Source organism: Balearica regulorum, chromosome 6 (assembly GCF_011004875.1).
Source record: "Balearica regulorum gibbericeps isolate bBalReg1 chromosome 6, bBalReg1.pri, whole genome shotgun sequence".
Taxonomy (NCBI): domain Eukaryota; kingdom Metazoa; phylum Chordata; class Aves; order Gruiformes; family Gruidae; genus Balearica; species Balearica regulorum.
The window spans coordinates 2,800,284-2,822,588 of record NC_046189.1 but is presented as its reverse complement, the minus strand read 5'-3'; the positions used below and the strand labels follow the sequence as shown (position 1 = coordinate 2,822,588).

The 22,305-nt window shown below is 41.4% G+C and overlaps 1 protein-coding gene across 1 annotated transcript in view; it reads right to left on the bottom strand.

The window, feature by feature from the left end:
* The window catches only part of AGAP1 (ArfGAP with GTPase domain, ankyrin repeat and PH domain 1), a 297,553-nt gene that overhangs the window by 75,456 nt on the left and 199,792 nt on the right, over positions 1–22,305 (bottom strand). The window contains 1 exon segment of the mRNA XM_075755906.1: positions 20,124–20,285. Coding sequence (XP_075612021.1) covers positions 20,124–20,285 — 162 coding nt within the window.

Genomic DNA, 22,305 nt, shown 5'->3' with positions numbered 1-22,305 from the left:
TCCTCTTTCATCAGTCTTCTAGCCCTCACATTCTACAGACCATCAATTCTTTCTAATATCTTTAATTTCCTTTATCAACACTTTACATTTTCTATCTACTGATTCACATTTTTTGCTGTCACCTTCAGAACCCTTCCCATGGACGCTTTCTTAAATCGTTTCCTCCACTTCCACTCTTAATCAGAAAGCTTTTTAAAATACAAGCATCCTTTTGAGTGGAGAACGGTAGGTCTTTGGCACTTAATCCTTCCTAAACATTTCCAGATTACTCACGTAATTACGTTTAACCTCTCCTCCCACACAAATTCTCTCACCGTTGTCCATGGTTATAGAAAATAAGCCTGTTAAAAGCTTTGCGTGCATACGTATATATATTAATTAAGACAACTACACTGTGTTTTTGTTCAAGGCAGAGGAATTAGGCTTGTCTCGTACTATACAATCTCCACTTCAAGCACGCGCCTTATTGCCCAGGTGGAGCGGGACTAACAACATTTAATTATTTACTCTGCATCTCCCAGGCCTCGTAAGGCAGAGCGTGACCCCGCTGTATTCTCCTAACCCATCAATCAGCTCTCTAAAAGAAAACGGAGGCTCTCGCCCTTCCATGTGGAGTTAACATGCAGGTAGTCGCAGTAATTGATGGCACAGAAAAACCATGACACATAATAGCACGAGATTACTGTCAAAACACCGTGCAATCAAATATAATAAAGGTTGATGGACTAGCAGATCCCTTCTTTTATTCGGCACATCTACATGCGCGCACAAGTTAAGGACTGCTTGCTTTGGCGGGCGAGATCAAATGGGTTTGGTAAAGAAACTAAGCATGAAAAACCAAGCAAAAGCAAGGGTGCTATCATAGGTAATACAGAGCCTGCTCCGGAGAAAATCAGAGCTATCGACTGGAGACTGATCTGCTGGGTTCCCTCCAGAGGGATAAAACACATTTTCCCCAGGTAAGCCGTAACGTCACCGAAAGCATACAAAATCCTTAAAAATGCTGTAACCAAATACGGTCAGCTTTTCCTGCTTGAAATAGGAATATACTGGATGTACGGCAAAAATCACGAGTAATTGGTTTAAGCTCTCAGGTTAGTGTAACCGGTAAACAGGAGAACCTCACCCTACTGATTGATCTCGCATAGACATGGCTGGAAAGCAGTTTCAGCCAAAAAGTAGAGGGGAAATAATGAAACCTGTCCCCAGAGACATACAGCTGGGATTTAAAGGGAAATTTTCCTAGTAAATCTCTCGGCATTTCCACAGTTCTCATTTCAATCTAGTCCATTCCTCCCACCCCCTTGCAAAAGTGGCTGGACTTCTGACTTGTATTACCACCACGGAGGCTGCATGGCGTTTGGCAGTACCTTTTACCTGCAGATAAAAAAATCTCCATCTCCTCTTTCCCCAAAGCTTTTTAAGAGGAGAAGAAAAAAAAAAAAAAAAAAGAAAAGGGGAGATTAAAAAAATATATTCATTTTGGATTTGTCAATCAAAATCTCAGGCTTCGGCATACTGTGGTGGTTGATGTGTTAGGACAGACCTACAACGCTCTGAAAAATGAGTCCCCGGTAAGACACTAAGAGCCAGGAGGTGACAATCTCTAGCTGCTGAACGTGGCATTGGCCTTGAAATGACAAATCCCCTCTGTACCTCGCAGGGTCTCCGCGACCTACTTCGCTCCGGAAGGATAACTGGAACGAACAAGAATCCTCTCCTCTTAACGCACCGCGGAGTTAAGTTTCTTGTATATTCAACGTTCTCCTACAAGCAGGACCAAAGCACAGAACAATTTTCACAAGCAGAGACTCAAAGACACCAACGCGCTGGCTCCTGCGTCGCTCAGAAAATCATTTTGGATTTTATTCCGGCTCTGTTCGGGCTCTGGGGGACAGTTTATGTCAATCTTTTCTTCTTTTTTCAAAAGTATTGCAGGTTAAACTTTGGGCCTAACAACCTTGACAGCGTCCCTTTCCATTTTTTAGACGAGCCATTGAGTAGCATTATGACAAATTATGGGACCTGATGATATGTAACCAGAACATCTCCTCCAGTCAAAGGCTGTGGAGGAAATAAAAAGCCTGAAAGAAATATTTCTGGCAAAAAAGAAACTTTTTCCTCTTCATTTGTGTAAGGCATTGCAGATGGTGAAACACTTCAATTAACCATGAAGTAGGGTTTCCTCGTATGAAGACTGTATTCACTTAAGAAAGCCCATAGAAGACGCATAACGTGACAAACTCTTCTTTTGCTTGTGGATCTATACAGCCAACATGTGAAAATCTTTGAAAATCATCATCTTTAGAAGCAAAGTTGCCTTTAGGTACTGTTTTCTACACTTTGCTATCATTCTTCATTATGGAAATAACCTGTATGAAATCAATGTTTCTATCGGAGTCCACCTGCCTCTACCTCTACCTCGATCGGCTGAAAGCAACAGTCTGCCGGCGGCGATGCCAACTAGCTGGTGAAGGAGCTGTTGCGATATTTTGCGGGCAGAGCAGCGGTCTAATACCGCAAGTGCACCGCCTCCGGGGAAAAAAAGCCCCAACAAAGAACTAAGAACATTGGACATAGAGAGTTCATTATTAATAGATAATTTACAAATATTTCCTAAGTGTCATCCATTGTTCTCCTGAGAATAGCTTTTTAATAAGATTCACATAATAAAGAAAAGAATGATGAACTATATTGATATTTTTATTACTAAAGGCAGCAGACAATTATCGATACGGCTAAGAAAAAAGCAAAACCCTACTTCCAGTCTTCTCCATAGCTATTTTTTCAGTTCACAACAGCTCTGAACTTATCTTGGACCCTTCGGTCTGTAATAAACTGGAGTACTGCACTTAAAACCTGTGGTTTGCACCGGTTTGCAGAAGCGGATCCTGACGTAGACCTGCTCGCAGGAGCATCAGCTGTAGCTCACAATCACACCTCTAGAAAACAGTGGACATCCGTAATTATGAAACTAGTTCTTCCCCAAACCGTTGCCATTTTTAGAGTAAAAACACCATCTCCCATAACAGCCCAAATGTTAAGACGACTGGGTAAATGCTACAACTTTACAGGTGAACACCTGCTCTACTAGTCCACTGTTAGACACAATTTTATTTTACATTTTTGCTTTTTTTTTTTTTTTTTTAAAGATCACAACAAAAGTCAAAGACTGCATCTTCACTTTCCGAGTGAAAAAAACCCCCTCTCCCGCAGCTCAGTACAGCCCACTCCTCCATGCGGCACTAAGAGTTTGCTACCAAAGTTTACCTTCTCACTTCGATTCAGGGATCAAAAGGTTATCTGTAAGCAATGGTGACCTAATTACGAATACGAGTTTTGCCTGGGAAAACCGGTGTCTAACTGTATACGGAGCGTCTGAGGGATAAAGAACAGAGTTGACAAATCACTAAAAATTAGTCGATTTTCACATTCTCCTTATAATCGCTATGGATCCTCATACCAGATTAAGTAATCTGGCAAGTATTAGCTTACATTTTACCTGATTATTAAATAAATTAAGCACATATTAATCAGTAATTTATTACAATTAGGTTTGTTCTAATGTAATTAAACACCGAGGCCTCTTAAGTATTCCATGAAACTCAAGTATGTTGCCTGGCAAGGGGGGATTTTCTGAAAACAGTTCTTCAGGAATCCTTGGTGATATTTTTAAGATCTTGATTGTGGACTACCTACCACTGGCAAGCGCTTAGTTTCAGGATGAAAGTGTACACCTTCGTCATTTACAGTATTTCAGCAGAATCTCTCATTCGAGGCTCCAACTACAGAAATAATTTGTATTTAAACAGACTTGAACTCTCACAGCGTCGTTTCTACAACGTATATTCCCTTCAAAATAGTCTTCAATCTCCATAATTACCTCTACTATTTTATATATGGTTCTACAGGTGCCTATTTAATAAGTCAATATGTAATTAACTGTATAGCCTGTTGTGAAGTCCCAAAAGCACAGCTAAGGAAGGAACGGGAGAAAATGTTAAGTATCTTTAGGTCGAGCTGTATTTGTACTGGGAACCCTCCAGCAACCCCTTCTTGCGAAGAAGTTTGAAAGGATACGGATGGGGTCAAAGAGAAGATGGTAGTGGAAAGAGAAGTGATGGAAATGGCCAAAAGAGCAAAGTTTTGCGATTTTTCCTGCAATATGCTGAGACTTGGAATCCTGGAATGGTTTGGGTCGGAAGGGACCTCACAGCCCATCCAGTGCCACCCCTGCCATGGGCAGGGACACCCTCCACTAGCCCAGGTTGCCCAAAGCCCCATCCAACCTGGCCTTGAACACTGCCAGGGAGCCAGGGGCAGCCACAGCTTCTCTGGGCACCCTGTGCCAGGGCCTCAGCACCCTCACAAGGAGGAACTTCTTCCTTGTATCCAACCTAAATCTGCCTTCTGTCAGTTTAAAACCATTGTCCCTCATCCTGTCACTACAGCTCTGGTAAAAAGTCTTTCTCCATCTTTCTTATAAGCCCCCTTATACGCTGCTCATTGAGAAGAAAAAGGACTATTAAATGAGCACCAGCACGAGGAAAGTGAAACTTCTGCAGACACCGTTCTGGTCCAAATCGCAGATGTACCTCCAGGCTGCACTAAGTTTGGACTGGTAAAACATGTTCAGTACCTGCCTGGAGGAGAAAGCTGAGGTTGTTGCTACAGAGATCTATCGGGATGGCATTTCACTAGGGGCAGATAGTAATGCATCCCGAGCTATAGGCAACAGGCCATACCCCCTATGTGGCTGGATTCTATCACACGATGCTGAAATGTCAACTCCATACGCAGAATATTTCCCCTTGACATACTGAAGTCAATAACTTGCAGCCGAAGTTGGAATATGAAAATCAGCGTGTAAAATTTCCCAGCCCGTCTTACAGGTGATGGGTGTACACAACTGATTCTTCCAGTTGTGTGAAATCATATAGAAATACCCACCCGCCTTCCTCTCGACACGTGGCAAGAACGCACCGTGAGCCCAAGGGAACGAGTCGCTGGAAATGGAAAACAGGTTTGACAACTTTGCATTCAAAATACTTTTTTTTTTTTAAATAATTTGAAAGTCAGTGTATCCCTTAACCAAACAATATCCAAACAAAGAGTACCAAGGAAAAAGAAGTTATCGCTCAGTTAACACTACTGGCTGTGAGACACCTCCAGAGAGTGCAGAAATATTTAAAAAAAAAATCCGTAACAAGCTGAAAGATGTGTATTAGTCACTGGGTAAGTATTGTATGATTTCCTTCACTAAATCCACCTTTCTAAGCTCAGACTGCTGCGACATTCATGTGATAAACAGCATGTCTCCCCATAAAATTTGAAATGGTTTTTTTTTTAAAAAAAAGTTATTTATAACTGACCATTCACAGCCCACTGACTGGCAGCCATCCAACCAAAAAGTAATTATGTGTGCGACAATGATGATATTAAGCCCAATGTAATAGGATTGCTTCCAATTTTAAGGTTAAGTAAATCATGAACTGTACTTTTATGTATAAATATGTCCGTTAAAGCATTTAGTTTGTCTGGAAATGGGCTAGACCATTTTGGTGTTTTGTTTACCGCTACAAAGTGTTACCTTGGCTGAAAAGCACTGGCATTTATGATAATCACAAACCAGTCACCATCACCAGCAATTTTCAAACGATGATTTAAAAACTAAAATGTCCGCTTTTTTTTTCCCCCCCTTGAAATACTAGCTTGCGTGACAATCGCACACCGCGCACACAGCCGCTGAGGTCCCAAAAGGAGGAGCTTGGGAAAGGAGAAATAAAAAGGGAACTGAAACAGCCTTCGAGGGAGCTGCCAATTCCTTGTCAAATGAAGCAGAGTCAGAAAATACTCCAGCCCGGCTTCGTCATCCATCACCGCAAACTGCGGCACTTCCTCCCCAGATTAAACAGGCAGACTCAAAGCGCTGGGGAAGGAGGCGCGAAGGAAGTCAAAGTCAAGTCAATGCCGTATCAGTTTGAAAACCCCGACGAAGACGATGGCGTGTGTGGCGGCAGAGCTGACAAGCACCAGCCAACCACTTCTTGCATGTACCCTGGAAAGTGGAGCCTACCAGGTGAGAATCATAGTCTATTAAACATCTTTTTTTTTTTTCAGAAACCCCACAGATATTTCCTACATTTCAGCATCCCATTCAAACAGGAGATTTGCCACAATACGCCTGAGCCTCACAGGAGTTGTTGACGCCACTGCATACATCATGCTGTTACGTATGTCACAGGAGGCTTGCAAGGTATCTTCTACTACCGAGGAATCTGTTCCGTTGGTCTCCTCCCAGCCCTTAGATAAATAATCCTCCAGGGAAAGCATGTACTCCCAGACATAGAGTTGGTAGTAGGCTGAAACAACCGAGTCCACCACTCAAAGAAAGTCAACGGAGCCAAAGATGTAGAATTTCTCCCCTTAAAAGTTGACCTCTCTAAGGCCTTTACCTCCTTGATGGAGACAAATACGGAAAATTAGGAGCTGACCGTGAGCCTTCTGGTTTATTACAACATGGGCACTAAAGGTTTGGTTTAACGCCTCACCAAGGAAGGAGCATTGAAGAACTTGTGTCTTGGTGTGGGCAGCAGAAGAGCACATGGCAATCCTGGCTGCAGAGATCAAACACGCAGGTCACCAAACAGACACATTTAGAGGGTTCTCTTCCAAAGGAGAAGGGAAAAAATTAAGACTCTCATAGCTCGTGTGGGCTGCCTAGCAGTAGTAAAACGTTACTACAAAATAAAACACAAACACCCCCCCTGCCCCAAACTAGGATATGGAATTTCAGACAATTGCTGAACCTGAAATCATTGGAAGAAAACCCAACAGCTCTGATTCAAAGATCCAAAGCCCACCAATGCTGCCTATTTTTTGTTTTGCTCTTAAGTCTGGCTTGGCCCCTAAATAGGAAGCGAGAACTGATCTTAAAGAACAGAAGAAATAATAAAAAAATAAAATAATTGAAGCTGGTTTTTAAGGGGTAGGACTGGCCAGCATAGGGTTAGTTTTAGGAAATAAACCCCCACAATTGAATGAAAAGGGAAGCAGCAGAAGAGGGGTAGGGTCCATACGGAAGGTTTCACTTGCAAGTTTTAGGAGCAACTAAGCTTTTGTTCAGATTTCGCCTGTTTAAGCAGCCCTGTAAATTCTGTCGGACCTCGGAAGGAAGGAAGGGGTCCCACGAGGGAGACATTTAGTGGCAGAAATGCCTTCAGGAAAGGCTGAGAGCCTGCAACGTCTTTTTGCAGGACTATTATTTCAGCCAGCAGTAGGCAAGTGGAGCAAAATTATGCTGACAAGCAGAAATAAAAATTTGGGGCGTTATTTTGACTGCGTCTTTTCACTGCCAGTCACAGCATATTCCAAGCAGGGGAAACAGAAGCTCTCCATTTGACACACGGCTAATGCAACGTCGTACTTCAACCTACTGTAAAGTCCTCCTCCCACCTCTCCAAACTACTCACGCATCCAAAAATTAGATATGCATCCAAAAAATAGATATTGTGGGATATTCAAATATGAGAAACGAGATTGGTGGTACTGGAACGAGAAGCATCGCCTATGATTAAATATTTTCTTATATGGTGCTTTGATATGCATGCCTTCAAATGATTTTCTTCTCATTTTAGGAGGAACCTGAATTAAGAAATATGTTGACGTTTTTATGGGTAAGAAATTAACAGAAGCCTAATCGGCCTCTGAGACGAGAGAAGCTAAACTAAAGACCCAGCCGGTAACCCTTTTGCTTCTTTTAAAGACACAGATTTATCCTCATTATGGGACGAGAAACAGCGCTCATTCTGCTTGGTAACGTCATCTTGGTACCAACTTGCAGATGAACCGAACGCTCGCTGGAACAGGTGCCAAAAAAAGACACGTTCTCACAGCCTGAAGGTTAAACTGGATTAATTTCCAAAACCTGAAAACGGGTACGCTGTAATTTAACATGCGCTCAACATGTGTGCTCAGCAGCAACTGAAAATGAAATATCTTAAATATTATCAAACGTTACATCATTAAATATAAATTAGATGGAAACAGGGGAAAGCTAAAAATTGACTAGGAGTTCAGCTACTCTAAATGGCTAATACGTCCATTTTTCACCTGAAGCCCTCTCCAATACAGTTTTGCCATTAAGCAAAAACCTAAAGAAAGGTAATCAATTCCAACTAAAAAGCACTTCTCCCGGAATGACTGCACTTCAAACCCCTGGCTGGCTGCCAGCCCCCCCCAGACAACAGCTATCAATGTTTCTGACTATCACAGGAGCACGAGGGGCCATGCATAATTGACTAGAAGATGGGCTAAAACTGTGCCCAATCAGTGTGTGATCAAAAACGCGTGGAATATTCAGCGCCACTTGATTACATGGAGGCACGTCCTTTCGCTCTCCTCATGAAATCTCTTCAAGGTCCAGAGTACTGTAATAAGATCATTACTGTCAAGCGGTACGAATCGCAGGCAATGAGTCTTGGGATAGGAAGTCATACTTCACAAGCTCCTCTGGTCCTTTTTTTTTTTTTCCTCTCTCTCCCTTTTTTTTTTTTTTTTTGTATTTTACTGCGTGTTGAGGCAGCAAGGCGACGAGGTGACAGATAATGATCACATCACTGTGTGGCAACTAGAAAGGCACTTTTAAGAAAGAGCACAGAGAAATCAGCTTAAGAGAAACTCAAACATTTTTTTTTTGGGGGCTTTTTTTTTCCCCTCAAAAATTAAATAGAATTAAACTGTGCAGTATTCTCCTTTCATGAATTGTGATTTAATGTCATTGAATTTAATCATTTGATAGATTTTCATATTATACCAAAGCCTATTACCTCACAGACAAATGGCCAATTTTCTCCATCTCACGCTCACAAAAGAAACCTTTATTAATTTTTTTTTTTCTGCGGGGGGGGGGGGGGGGGGGGGAAGCGGTGGAAAATGTCAATGATGAGGCCTGTTCAAGTTTTCTTTTTACCTGCTCCTTTCACTGGAGTTGCACACTACATATAATGCATAACATCTATCGCAAGTAACCTATCTGTAAAGAGAAAGGTGGAGGGATTGAAAACAGGAGATTAAAGCACAGAGTATAAAACAAACATGCAGCAAGCTCACCACCGCAATCTCACGCACAGCACGTGTATCTGCAGCAGAGACTTCAGATGGGAAGATACCTGGTATCTGCTCACTGAATTTGACAGCTAATTTAAGGCAACTATTTGATTAAAACTCGGCAAAACAACATAGGTTTGAAATGACTGACTGGTCAGGAGTTGGAAATAAAAAGAGGTCTACATTGCTGTTACGGGGTTGTCTTGTAAAGGCCTGACATCGACACCGCAGAGCATCAAAACTGAAATTGCTCCAGAGCTGCATTTTTCAAATGGCGAAGGTCACTATGATTGGGTAAGAGCCTACTGCTGAAGGGAAAGGAAAAGTCAGCCTAGTGAAGAAGCCCCACCTACATCTACAGCACCTACAGCTACAGCATCTACACCTACAGCAGATTAAATCCCATGCCACGGTGCTCTCCACCTAGCATTTCATTATCAAGAACCTCACTCTCTCATATGAGCTGCTCACCCTTTCAAACACATACCATTTGGAGACTCCTCCTCAGGGCAAGATGAGGATGTCCAGCTCCACACTTGGCAGATGCTCACGGGCTCTATCACCATGCAAGAACCAGAGGTGCATAGCACCTGCCAATGCACATGTTGCTGATATTGCAACTTGTAGTCCAAGAATGGTTGAAACATCACGCCCCATTGACTCCAGTCTACCCTTTGAAGATCACTGCATGAAGAGACTACCACCCATTAACATACAGAAATGAAAAAAACCCCCAAACCCCAACGCTTAAAAACATCAATCTCAGGATTAATAGGCACCTTTGGAAGAACCAAAATCCCAAAGGGAAACCGAGAGGAGAATCACCATCTCTTCCAGGGTAACAACTTGAAATTGCTCAAGCTTTTGCACTTTGCCCACTTTTCTTAAATAACAATTCCTGGGAGAAATACGTGCATATTCAACAACTGATTTAGTAAAAATGTTCATATACACCGTCACCTTCCTCAGTTTTTTTTTGGACCTGCTTTTTAAGAGGTGTCACAAACATTTTGACAAAGAACCAAAATGAAAGGGCCAAAAATATTTCTTGATCTACAGGTTGTTACTAAATCCTAAAGTCTAAGAGAGCTGCAAAAAAATCCCACCAGCATTAAGAGACAGGAGGAAGTATTTGGCTGCAACTGCAAAAATGTAAAGAGTTTATCTGTGTGCAGTAAAACTAGAAAATTCCCCAAACCTGTAATGCCTGCAAGGTACGAAAGAGTGTCAGACTCCTGATCTGGGCAAATCCTGCGTATGCAGACTCTTGGATTGGAATCAGCTGGAAATGTCATCTTCACTCTCACTTCCCTGGAAGCAGACAGCATTAGGTACACCTAAATTCACAAACTTGTATCAAATGAGACTTTCTACGTCTCTCTTGCTAGATGCCATGCCTGGAATACTTTTATTTGGAGCACAGAAGGGAGATGACCAGCAAAGCTGTGCATTTAGGAAAGATCATGACTTGTTTCACCTGGATTTAAAGGCAGATGTGGTTTTACTGCCCACTGAGGTTCTTCAGACCTGGAGCAAGGAGGCTGATTACACAAAGAGTATTTTCCGACAGTATGCTCAGATCAGTTCTTAGCCCTAATAGCTGCTGTGTAGCAGCACATATTCTTCAAGGCTTACACGTAATGGCTAAATTGTAGGGTTCTGCAATTAAAAAAAAAACAAACCAAAACCCACTAACTTGTTATTTCTAGATTCTGTTCTGCGTGTACCTCTTGATTACAAGTTCTTTTTAGCTTAATGCCAAGAGCATGTTTTATAACCCTAGGGTAGATCAGACCTATTGACACATTCCCCCTTGAATTCCAGGTTTGAGCTATACATGGCCAACCTCCACAATCAAGCCACTGTCATTAATCTCACGTTCCACATTACGAATAAAATAAAGCATGCCTATAATCAACTGGCATCCCATCAACCCTCCCCTCAAAGCTGCCCTGTGCCTCCTAAGGCAAACATCAATTTAATAAGGCATGTCGTAGAGAAGCAGAGCATACGAACAACCACAATAGGGTGGGCAGGAAGTCCATCTAGCCTGCTATGTTTTCATCAGCAACTACTGGGAGATGCCTACAAAAAGCAGAAAAACAACATGTGCCCAGATACATCTTCCAGAACAGTCCATGGTTTGGGGACTTCCTGGGAGAGGTTGTAATCTTTATTTTAAGATACCTTAATGGATTTTTCTTCTTCGTATTTGTCTAATTTAGTGGTTGTTTTAGCTGCTTAAGGTCTTCTGAAGGGAATCACTTAGGACTTCCCAATGTACCTCTGCAGCTCAGTTCCAATAAGCTGATGAGTCCAAGGCATCCTTCAAAAACTAAGTCTTCCTTCTACACCAAAACAGCCTGTTTATTTAAATTGTGACACTTTGACTGAGAGTTCAGTTATATGGTGAACAGAACTAAGTTACACTTAACGTAATGACTTTACTTCAGCCTCTTCATTTACTATAGCTTTATAATGCATAATCTTCTCCTTTTATTTTTGAGATATTTTAATTTAGGTATATAGTTTCATAATGAAATTACATGGTCTTAGGCTCTAGAAAAACTGGCAAGGAACTTTTAAAGTAGACGCTCTTACTTAAGTAAACAAAATGGAATTAACTTCTCTAGCAGGATTAATACCTTACAAGTCATTCTTGCTGTCTTGTAAACATCATCTTGTGAACATCAGGAACCTTTTTCATAATCAGGGTCTCTGTCTCGAGCTGGCAGCATAGTTCTAAGGACATTAATTACCTGAAGCCAGTAAAATGCTAAGGTGTCACTTGCTTTCATTCAATTATAAAGCTACTTAAAACTTCTTCCTTTTCCGAAAAATCAGGCCAAATCACAGCGCAGCGCCTGTACTAAGGATACACAGCGTACCCTTCTGCAGTCACAACGCAGAGCACTTAATGTACTAAGAGTGGGACCACCACTTTCCAGAGAAACGTAGGGGTGCGTGGGGGGGAAGTGTTAGCTTTCTCTAGCTATCCAGATGTGCTGGCGTGTACAACCACCACCAATTCATCCTGGGACTCATCCTTTCCAGAATCCCCTTTCCTGCTGACCACCACTGCGACGCTTTTCCTTTCAACCAGGTAGGCGGAACCTGCAGCCTCTTCCGACCCTGAGCTAACAGTGGTTTTAAAGAGAAGAAGGAATCTTTCAACTTGTTTAGCCTGCAATGAAGTAGGTTAAAACAATAGATGAGCTTCACCTCCCTTGTCTTTCACTCCTCAGCATCAACATAAATGTCTTTCAGCAGCAAACCTTTCATGTCAGATAGGCTGTGACGACTGAGGCTGAAGGTTTCCCAACAAGTGACCTTTATGCCTTGGTTGAAAGTAAGTCTCTGAAGATACGGTCTAGATTTTATTAATTTCTGCCCTCCTGTTTCTCAGGTGTACAGCAATCGGCCAGTACTGCATCTCCTATGAAGCAGCGAATGGACTTACTGATGATCAGTGGAATTACAACCGACGAGCGTTCTGACACTGAATAGGTGATAACCTCCGAGACACTTGCAGTACGCTTAAATCAAAACAAGCATTTGGCAGTACAGACAACAAATATGGTCACATTCTGTTGATTTTTTTTTTTTTTTTTTAAAGCTTCGTGCAGGCAGAAAAAAAAATACAGCTAGCTATTTTGCTCATTTCTGTTTCATTTTTATTGCCAACTGAGATCTGGGGTTTTGGGGGTTTGTTTGTTGGTGTTTTTTCTTTTTTTTAAGAATTTTTTACTTACAAAGCAGCAAGAGCAGAGAATAGCTGGATCAGGAAAGGCCTACAACTCTTCCATGATAATCCACAAAATAAGGATGCATATACTTATCAAACCACACTCCTAAAATCTTACTAAACACAAGCTGCTTGGACTCTAGAATGATCGATTATCAGCAAAGCAAAACTTAGGGGTTTTTTGTGTGTGCAGAATGAAATTCAGGAAAACGCTATTTGCTGAAATTTCTGAAATGTTTAATGGGGAGGAGGACTACACAAATGATGTATGATCAACAAATTGTACCTGAACAGAATTCAGCAGTAACCCTAAATAAATTACAAAACTATTTAATAAAAACCCAAACGTACACCAAGAAACACCTTCCTAGCTATCTGCTTATAATGCACACCCTTCCAGTTCCAAATAAATGCTTCTCCTCATTCAACATCGCAATCAAAATGCCACTTTTGTATCAACCTCACTTCAAATACTGCAGAACATTTTTTTAAAACTATGGAACATTTACTTCCTAAAACCTCAGGCACTTAAGAGACCAGGAACAGAAACAAAACCTGTTCTTACTAAACTATCCATCACAAGATGCATAAAAATACTGCACAACAGGATGGAAACACACTCTTCTGTATGACATGGGTCTGCATTTGGGGTTTTAAATTTTTTATATATATATATATATATATTTTTAGAAGGGCAAAAGCGTATTAAGGTATCTCTTATAATTTTTATTATTGGGACGCTGCTACTGCTGCAATGCAAGCGGTGGCTGAGCACGCTAGCTTGGGCCAGTGGGTTTCCCATCTATATACAATAATGTAAAGTCTGGGGATAAATCCGTAGGAAAAAACAGTGGTTCCTAAATTATTTCCATGCTCTTTTTTTTTTTTTTTCCCAGTTATAATTAACTGATTTATCCCCAGGCTTTACGCTAGTGCTTTACCACACGTGGGGAACCCCCTGCCCCAAGCTAGTGTGCTCAGCACCCACGTGCATCGTGGCGGCAGCAGCGTCCCAGCACGGGTAGGGGGGTGCTGGGATGGGTTTTGCAGCCAGCATGGGGCTAGATGGATGAACACCTTCTAAATGAGTTAGCTTACATTAACTCTGGTATGTCTACACCTAGGTCACAGGAATATGATGAAAACTCTTCCCTAATGCCAGCACTAATGCTTTATTTCACTTTCCCATGTTCACCCATCTGACAGTACTAAAAACCTGCCTTCTTACTGAAGTAAGAACCACTTGAACACGAACGCCTCCATATCCACTCCTACTACACAGTAGGTTGTAAATATTGATAGTTGACTTACAGGGACTAGGTAAAATAACTAGAATGACAAGATTACCAGGAATAACTTTGGTGGTGTTCCTACACGGGTGACATCTGTTCGCCTGTACAACCACAGTAGTATACACTTAATCATCCTGTACCGGACTGGAAAGAGCTTTTATTGGAAGAAGTTTTGGTGGCTCCTTAGTTCTGTGCATTACTGCAAGCAACACAAGCCATACGGGGACCTTGACATGGAATAGATTTGATTCCAAAGGTTGCAAACTCTTTAATAGGTGAGTAGTTTTGCCCTTGCTGCAGCTGCAGGTCAAGATATTAGATTTCACATCTTCCTTGCAGAGAAAAGGGAGTGACGACGCTGTGACTTTTTGTGCTGGAAAGGTTTCTGAACATGCTGTCCTCTGACAACCTCAGAAGGTTTCTTCCAGACCATAAAAAGCCAAAAAAAAAAAAAAAAAATTGTAAAAAGAACACCAAGTAAAAATATATTCCTTCATCATGGTGCTTAATTCAATGTATTATAAATAAGTATTAGCATTAAAAATGTCAAGTCCATCTGTCAAACGAAGAATCTGCTCTCCCACAAACACTACAGCTCATTGTTTGCTGTTTCATTGAGCAGGTCTCAGATGTGTTTCCACTAAATTTCCAAAATTCCCAATTAACTTTTTTTTTTTTTTTTTTTTTTTTAAAATAGAGACATTTCCTTGGTTTTAGTTCAGTCTGGCCACAGCATACTTATTAGAATTATGCACCTAAGGAAATGTATGTTAAAATTGTCTGGAGAAGACTCTGCAGAGAGCCGTGACAGAGTCAAGCATGTTTAAATCATTTCAGCATATAATGCCAGCAGGTAAGTCATGGGGATGCCGAGGAAAGCTTAGGGTGAGAAGCTCCAGGTAAAATGCACGCAGGTTTTCTCATGCATCGTTTCAGTTAACAGCTGTATTGCTTCCAATTTACACAAAATATCAAATTTTCAGGTGTTACACAGATTCCAGAGACTGATGCTAAAACCAGCATTTCCCTGATTCTGGTTTTGGGATGGCTGAAAGGGGTCAAGAAGTCTTGGGAATAAAGCGGCACCTCCCTTGGCTTTTCACACCTTGTCCCATCCTCCCGGACTCAAGTCCCAACGCAACTGAGAAACCAAGATGAAAGCAGAAAAATTTTTGCTTACTGCTGAAAGTACAAATGAGAAGACTGACTAAAACCCTTTTATCCATCCACAGAAAACAAATGACCATATTTTGATTTCAAACTTAACTACAGCTCATCTCCAATGCACCCCGAGATTCGGAACAGCAGAACGACTTCAGTGTTACAAAATGCGCGTGTGAAGAACAAAAGCTTTTGAAATACCTTTAGCAGTTCACCCCAGGAAAATAAAAAAAAACCCCCACCAAACCATTTCTCAGTAAACTGGGGTTCATCCTTAGCTACAAGACAGAAAGTGTAGACCTAGAGCTGGGGGCCAGACTGCACAGATCAGAAAAGCTCAGGAAAAGCAATTACTTTACAAGAGGCAGGGAACAAATATCTTTGTGTTAAGAAAACGGTTCTAAAAAGAAACATAAAAGGTCCTTCCTTGTCCTTCAGAAGTTCTTTAGAAACCAGCCATGAAGAACGTGGAACGCAGAGAAAACAGAGAGTTTGGAAAGTCTACCGACTAGTCGCTAATCACATTTACTACTCCATCGTCAACTCCTGAACAGAGCTACGCTTGTTTTGCCTACGCTGCCGAGAGAGAAGATAAATTAACGGTGCTGTGCCTTGCATCTCCCTGACCGGAGAAGCAGATTCACCCATTTACCTGGAGGCAGCTGGACCGACCCGAGAGCAACGTTGGCCAGAGCTCTTAGTCAATGAAACCCCTGCAGAGGTGGGATGCTCTAGATTTGACGCTGAAAGACGGTCCTATCTTGGGCTTTCTATAGCTCCTAAAATCTGAGAGATGGATTGAGGGCAGGCAGGTTCAAGCTGGCATAACCATAAAGTTTTAAAACTGTCTAACAAGAGTAAGAAAAATAAACACTGGGAAAGGTCTTTCTGTGAAGAGTATTTCTGAGCAAGCTTTTTAATTTTTCGACTTGTTTTCAAGCTGAAAAAGCCTCCTATTATCACTAGCTGTTCCGGTAACTGCAGCGGCACAAGGGTACCAAAACAGATGGGGCTCTGAGCAGCTATTCCTCTTTGAAACACAGCACTGTATAATCCTGCTCTGAGCAAGTTTAGACAGCATGGTGGGAAAAACACCGCTGGTTGCTGGCACCTTGCCTAATGTAAGCATTCCTGCTGTTACCCTCAAAAACACTGAGAAATTTTTTTTTCAGTGACAAGTTCTGTACAGAGAACTAAAAAAAACTTCTGTCTGGGTTTCATTGCACTGGAAAAAAAATTCACAAGAATCTGATTTTCCAAAACAGGAACTGAATTTTAATTTTCATCCAAAACTGCAGCGCAGTTGCTTTAGTATTTTTGTTGCTGCAACCATTGTCTCAGAAAACCCGTGGAAAGATAAACCAAGTAAGATGAAAGAATCAATCCCAGAAAGAGAGGGCTGTGCATGTGCAGATAGTGTGGAGAAAGAAGAATCAGCATGACCTTTATGGAAGGGCATAAAAGAGATGAGCATCAGTCCTTGGAATTAGTGAATCACCCTGGGCTCACTAGTGTCCATCATCGTGATATCTGAATACTTGGGCAGAGGTCAATGATCAAAGCAGCCACGTTCAAGGAGAAAAAAAGACCGCAAAGTGCAGTGAAAATGCTAGAGTTTGCTGAAGACCACATTTAAACCTCATTGAACACCTAAGCTTTGCTACAGACAAAAATGAAGGAACCCAGAATTTCTGTTTGAAAGCTGACACTTGAAACGTGCCTGGACCCAAAGGAAGGCAACGTCAAATCCAGAATTACCCAAATCATTTAACTCTGATCCATTGTAACTGTCTGAGAATAGCTACTGCAGGAAGATCCTCCTCCTCCTTTTCACAGTGAGCTCGGGTTTTCCAAAAGGAAGGAAGATATGGTTCTCCCACGATTATCACCACAGTCTTCTGTACCCCATTTTCAATAAGTCACCTGCTGTATCTCAAACACTTGATCAAAGTTGCCAAGGTGAAGCACTCATCTCAGAACATCTTCCTTTCACTGTTTAATTTGGATTTGTGGTCTTCAAAACAGCAGTAATCCTCTGAAGATTTAAATCTATGCTTATGGCAAGCATGGAGGAAGAAAAATCAAAAAGGAAATCTTTTAGGTCATTGGACAGATTCATAGACAAGCGCTGGAGAAGAAGGAAATAAGCCTTTTCCTGAGGAAAGGCTGAATTATTGAACTGAAAACTTGCTTCGAATTGCAAGACAGCTGTGAAAATACTACATCCTACAACTTGGAGAACCACCCGTAACAGCCTGAAGCACCTCAGACACTCACCCCGCTAGCAGCGGGCTGGCTTGTGACACGGGCTGGCCCAGGACTGGAGTTATTCCCATTGGTCAGCATCGCAGCAAGCTTGGAGAGATGACACCACCTGTCCGGTCAACCATAAATCATACCAAACGTAACTTTTGGCTTGCATCAACATGAGTACCAGAAAACACAGACAAACTGTCACTAAGAAACATTGCAAGTGCCCACTCGCCAGAATTCGGAAAAAGTAACCCCCAGCCTTTGTTAGTCTTTCTAGAAACTACTTTGTAGGAATCCACAATCATTATTACTTTTTCTGAGATGCCCTTCTTCTAAAAGGACAGGCAGCTCGAGCACCCTTCATTGCTTTCTCCTCCAGCTACTGCTGCCAGATGATGCTGACTGTCCCGTCAGCCATCTCCTCCCAACCTTGCTAAGGATTCAAGGACCAGTAGGATGGGTTATCTGCTGAAGGATGCCCAGAGTTCTTCTCACACGTGGCAAGAACGCAGCGTAGAAAGCTGTGATGCCATTCTTGTGGCCAATCGCTGTTTTTGACCGGGTTGTGCTTTAAAAGAGATGTTATAAAGAATTTAACAAGCACTGTGGCCCACCAAGACAGATAATCGTGAGCTCCAAGCCAGAAAAGAGCGCCCATCAGAAGACATGTAAGAAGAGGCAGGTCAAAGAAAGCTGATGGACTAATGTAGAGATACAAAGACTCTAAACGCAGTATTTGGCACTCCCTGCTACTTTAAGGCTCCCTGTGTATCACTCGGTGCTGCTTGCCAGCCGGTTCTTGCCCTTCTGGAAGTGTATTTATCCCATTTATATGGGAGGGGACAGTTTTGTTGAGTTATCACAAAAAGATTTCCGACTAGCACATTACGATGCTGGAAGACAAGGAGACGCGCAAGAGAAAACAGAGAAGGATGAAGGACCGCGTAGTCCCCACTCCCATCAGAAGAGGGATTTCAGGGGCAAGACGCACAACAACTGCAGATCCCCCGTTGCTCGCTGCAGGTCGGAAGTCCGCGCCTGCAGACCAGGACCACACAGGCTCCAGCTCCAGTGACTTGTGAAAATAATCTCCCCAGGAGAAAGAAAACATACACGTATTAACTACTTAGAAAGAGATTTTTTCAAAGGCTCTTGATATCCAGCTGGTCTTGATTCATATTGACTTCAACAAAATAGTCTTGGACCAATGGTGAGCGCTCTGAAAAACCCTCTCTATAACTTGCCATTGAGGTATGAAAATAAGTGGTGTAAAAACGATTGTTAAAAAAAAAAAAAAGAGACGACAAATTAAAAATGAAAGGTTAAAATAAAATTTGGCTTCAGGCCATATACTAGAGGGAAACTAACAGTAAAGATAGTTAAATGACTGGAAAGAGAACGCAACAGGAGCTATTATGAAAAAAAGCTGATGGCTTTTAAGTAAAGGATTTGTATAGATAGCTGGGGAAATAAATTCCGTATGTGAAAGAAGTGCAATTGAGAAATTAAATAAATGGAAAATAAGGATGACTAAGTAGTAGTTAACATGCCCCTTCTCAGTTGTATACTATTATCACATCTATTTTTAATGTCTCTTCAGCTGTCCGCAATTGTCATCCTTTTTTCAGAACTTGTTCCAATGCTCTTTGATACTGAATTAGCTGTTTTTTACTCTCCAATGCTTACAACCGCATCTTTTTCTTACTCAACACTCCTCTTTTCCGACAATGTTATTCCATTGTCTCCGTTTTTCATCTCTCCTTATATGTTGACTCCCCAGTTTCTAAGCTTTCCAACTACCCTTGTTCATCTTTTTTTTCTGGAGCTCTTTCGGTTGGATCCTAGCATGTTTCTTTTCTTCTTTTCTAAAGATACAAGCATGTTTTATACGGTATCTGGCTACTGTACGCATTGTTACCCCTTCAGAAGGGCATTGAACAGCTATAGCAGCGTTCGCGTTGGAAACAGTAAGCTAAACTAACGGAAAAAAGAAGTTCTTTCTGGCTTTTCCTTTCTGGTTCTTAAAAAAGAACCCAAACATTTAAACTCTCCCCTTTTCCTTTTTATCTTGAAATAACACAATCTTTCCACGAGCAGCTGAATATTCAAACAATAACAGGCATCAGAAGCGTTTGTGATTCTAGAACTCGAGACGTGCCTAAGCAGAAGAGATAACAGGAGATTTAATAATACTGAAAAAATACACAAGTTCTAATGCGATCTATGGGCTACTGAGTGAACCTGACTTTTTCTTTCTTTTTAACCTTACAAGTATGCCTGTACCTTACCTTTACGGCTAATGACGCTCCATATTAATTTGCGACGCTTTTTTATTTATTAAAAAAATCAGATCTAAACATGTTTCAGACAGTTGAATTCACCATTGTGTGATGCCTCGGATCATTCAGCTTCATCATTAAAAGACCACTCTTTAATTTCTCTACTTCAGTACAATTCTCTTTACCTTCCATATGCAAAGCCAACGATGCAGTTGAGTTGTACATAACACCGCTCTTTGGAACGGTATTTTCAAAATTCAGACTTCCACCACAGAGTAAGCTTACCTTCAGCTGTGCCCGAGATACCATCAGCTTTGAAATTGCTCGTGCTTTTCTTCCTGCGGTGTTTCTTTCTGTTGGCGTGAGGTGAAGGAGGTGGATCGAGTTTGGGGCTCGTCGTACTGGATATACTTGGGCTTGAACACACAGAATCTCCTAATCCGGTATCTGCAGTTTGGGGGGGGGGGAAGAAGGAAAAATAAAAATACTGCATAATTTAAATTAATGATTGCTAGAATCCAAGATAGAGCACCTTGTTGACTTCCAAAGGCCTCCTAACAATGTCTGTTACTTTTTTCAAAAAGGTAAAAAAAAAAAAAAAAGCAACTTGGCAGAAGTTCTGATTCAAGTTCTATTAAATCAACAGGACTCCACATCAATTTTAGAAGCAGGCCGGCTGGAACGCACATAAAACAATGGAAAATCACTTTATAACTTCCAATTGCTGTTTCTTACAAAGATCTTACCGATCCTCAAATTAACGCGTGTAACGCCAGGACATTTTAAGATATAATGGAACAGAGATACCCTAACATCCTCTGAATGCTATCTGCTTTCATTAATATTAGAGACAGAAGCAAGGAAAGGCGGTGATGGCAATAAAGGTGGGAAAACAAGGTGACTAATGTATGCCTGGTACAATTAATATTGTGTGATAAAGGGTCACTACCTGCTCCCAATGAAAAAACCATCATCCCGTTTTTAGCGTGTTTAGTTTCCCACTGTATTAGCTGTGGTAGCGTAACATGCAACAATTTTAAGAACTAATGAGAGAGTCATTTTCTCCCCTCCCCCACCAATTAGCTCGCTCAACCAAATCAAAATTAAAGGTCGATGACGCCCCCCTCTCGTAAGGAGACCCACAGTCTCTTCCCTGGGCCACGTAACGGCTGGTAAGACATGAACGCCTTCTCTTTGAGTAGCTCTTCTCTTTTTCAGTCACGAAATGTCTAAGCAATATTTAAGAAAAGCTTAGAAAATGAAGACATACTTGAAATATCACTCTCCATCTGGGTCCCATCGCACAGCAAATACTCGAGTAACCTTAATCCAGTATTCTTCCCCAAGAAATGTGATTTTAGTTTAATTGCAACCAATCTTTTGGTTATGATTAGGGGTAAGTGCATTTCTATTTTGTTGGTTTGGATTTGGTTTTAATTATAAAATTTAATACAATGTCCTACACTTTACTTAAAATGCTTGCTATTATTTAAAGTGAAGCTGTTCCCAGAACCTTGGTTAGATACCACACTGCACTTAAGTGCAATACCAGGTTTGAATTTAAGATGAATTAATATGTCAGAAAAATATCAAGTCAGAGACTATTTGAAAAGTAACTTTTGATTTTTTGAGTATTTAAATCCCCCTAAAACTGCCTATTTGAAAAAGAAACACTTATTTTTTATTTTTTTTCCCCCCCTAATAAAGTTTACTTACTAATTACCCGCTAAGCACAGTTGTGCTGCAAGTTATTAGTGGGGGATAAATTATGTAGCTAATTGCCTGGCAATAAAGACCAAATCAAACATAAGCTTTACATTAAGGATTGTTGTTCTTTTCCCTATGTCCACTATTTTGAAACCAATCATCGAGTATTTAACCACAAAAAGGAATCACGGGAATGTATTTACTGTCTATCTGTATAGGAGATTTTAAGTATTTGATCCAAAAACGCTCGAATCAGCTCTCCTGGCAAAGGTTTGTTGTATCTCCAGGTGAAGAGGAAGGCAAGCCCCGATGAGAATCCATCAAAGGGGACACAGGTACCTTTGGCTCCTTGACGCCCAGGAAAGAGAAGATGCCAAAGAAGATGCCAGCAGTAGAGGCATAGCCAGGGATCCAAGTTGGACACTGCTACTCCTAAATATTTACCTCCGGTTTGAGACTTAAGAAGGTTTCCTACGTTGGGTGCTTAAAAAAAAAGAAAAAACAACACACGCAAAACCCCCTCCCCTTCGCAGTAATGACGTGAAAATTGCCGTGTGGAGACAGGCCTGCCGCAGACCCAGGCGCCAGCAAGTAAAGGGGCACCAAAAACGTGTCTCATTGATTTTTTGTTTGCTTGCGATAATCCAGAAAATTCATAAATATCATGGAAAAATCCCAGAGAGCATACCAGCCAGGAAGGCTTGCTCGTATCTAACCCAATTTCTCAAAACCCTTCACTTTTTCCCCTCAGAAAACATGA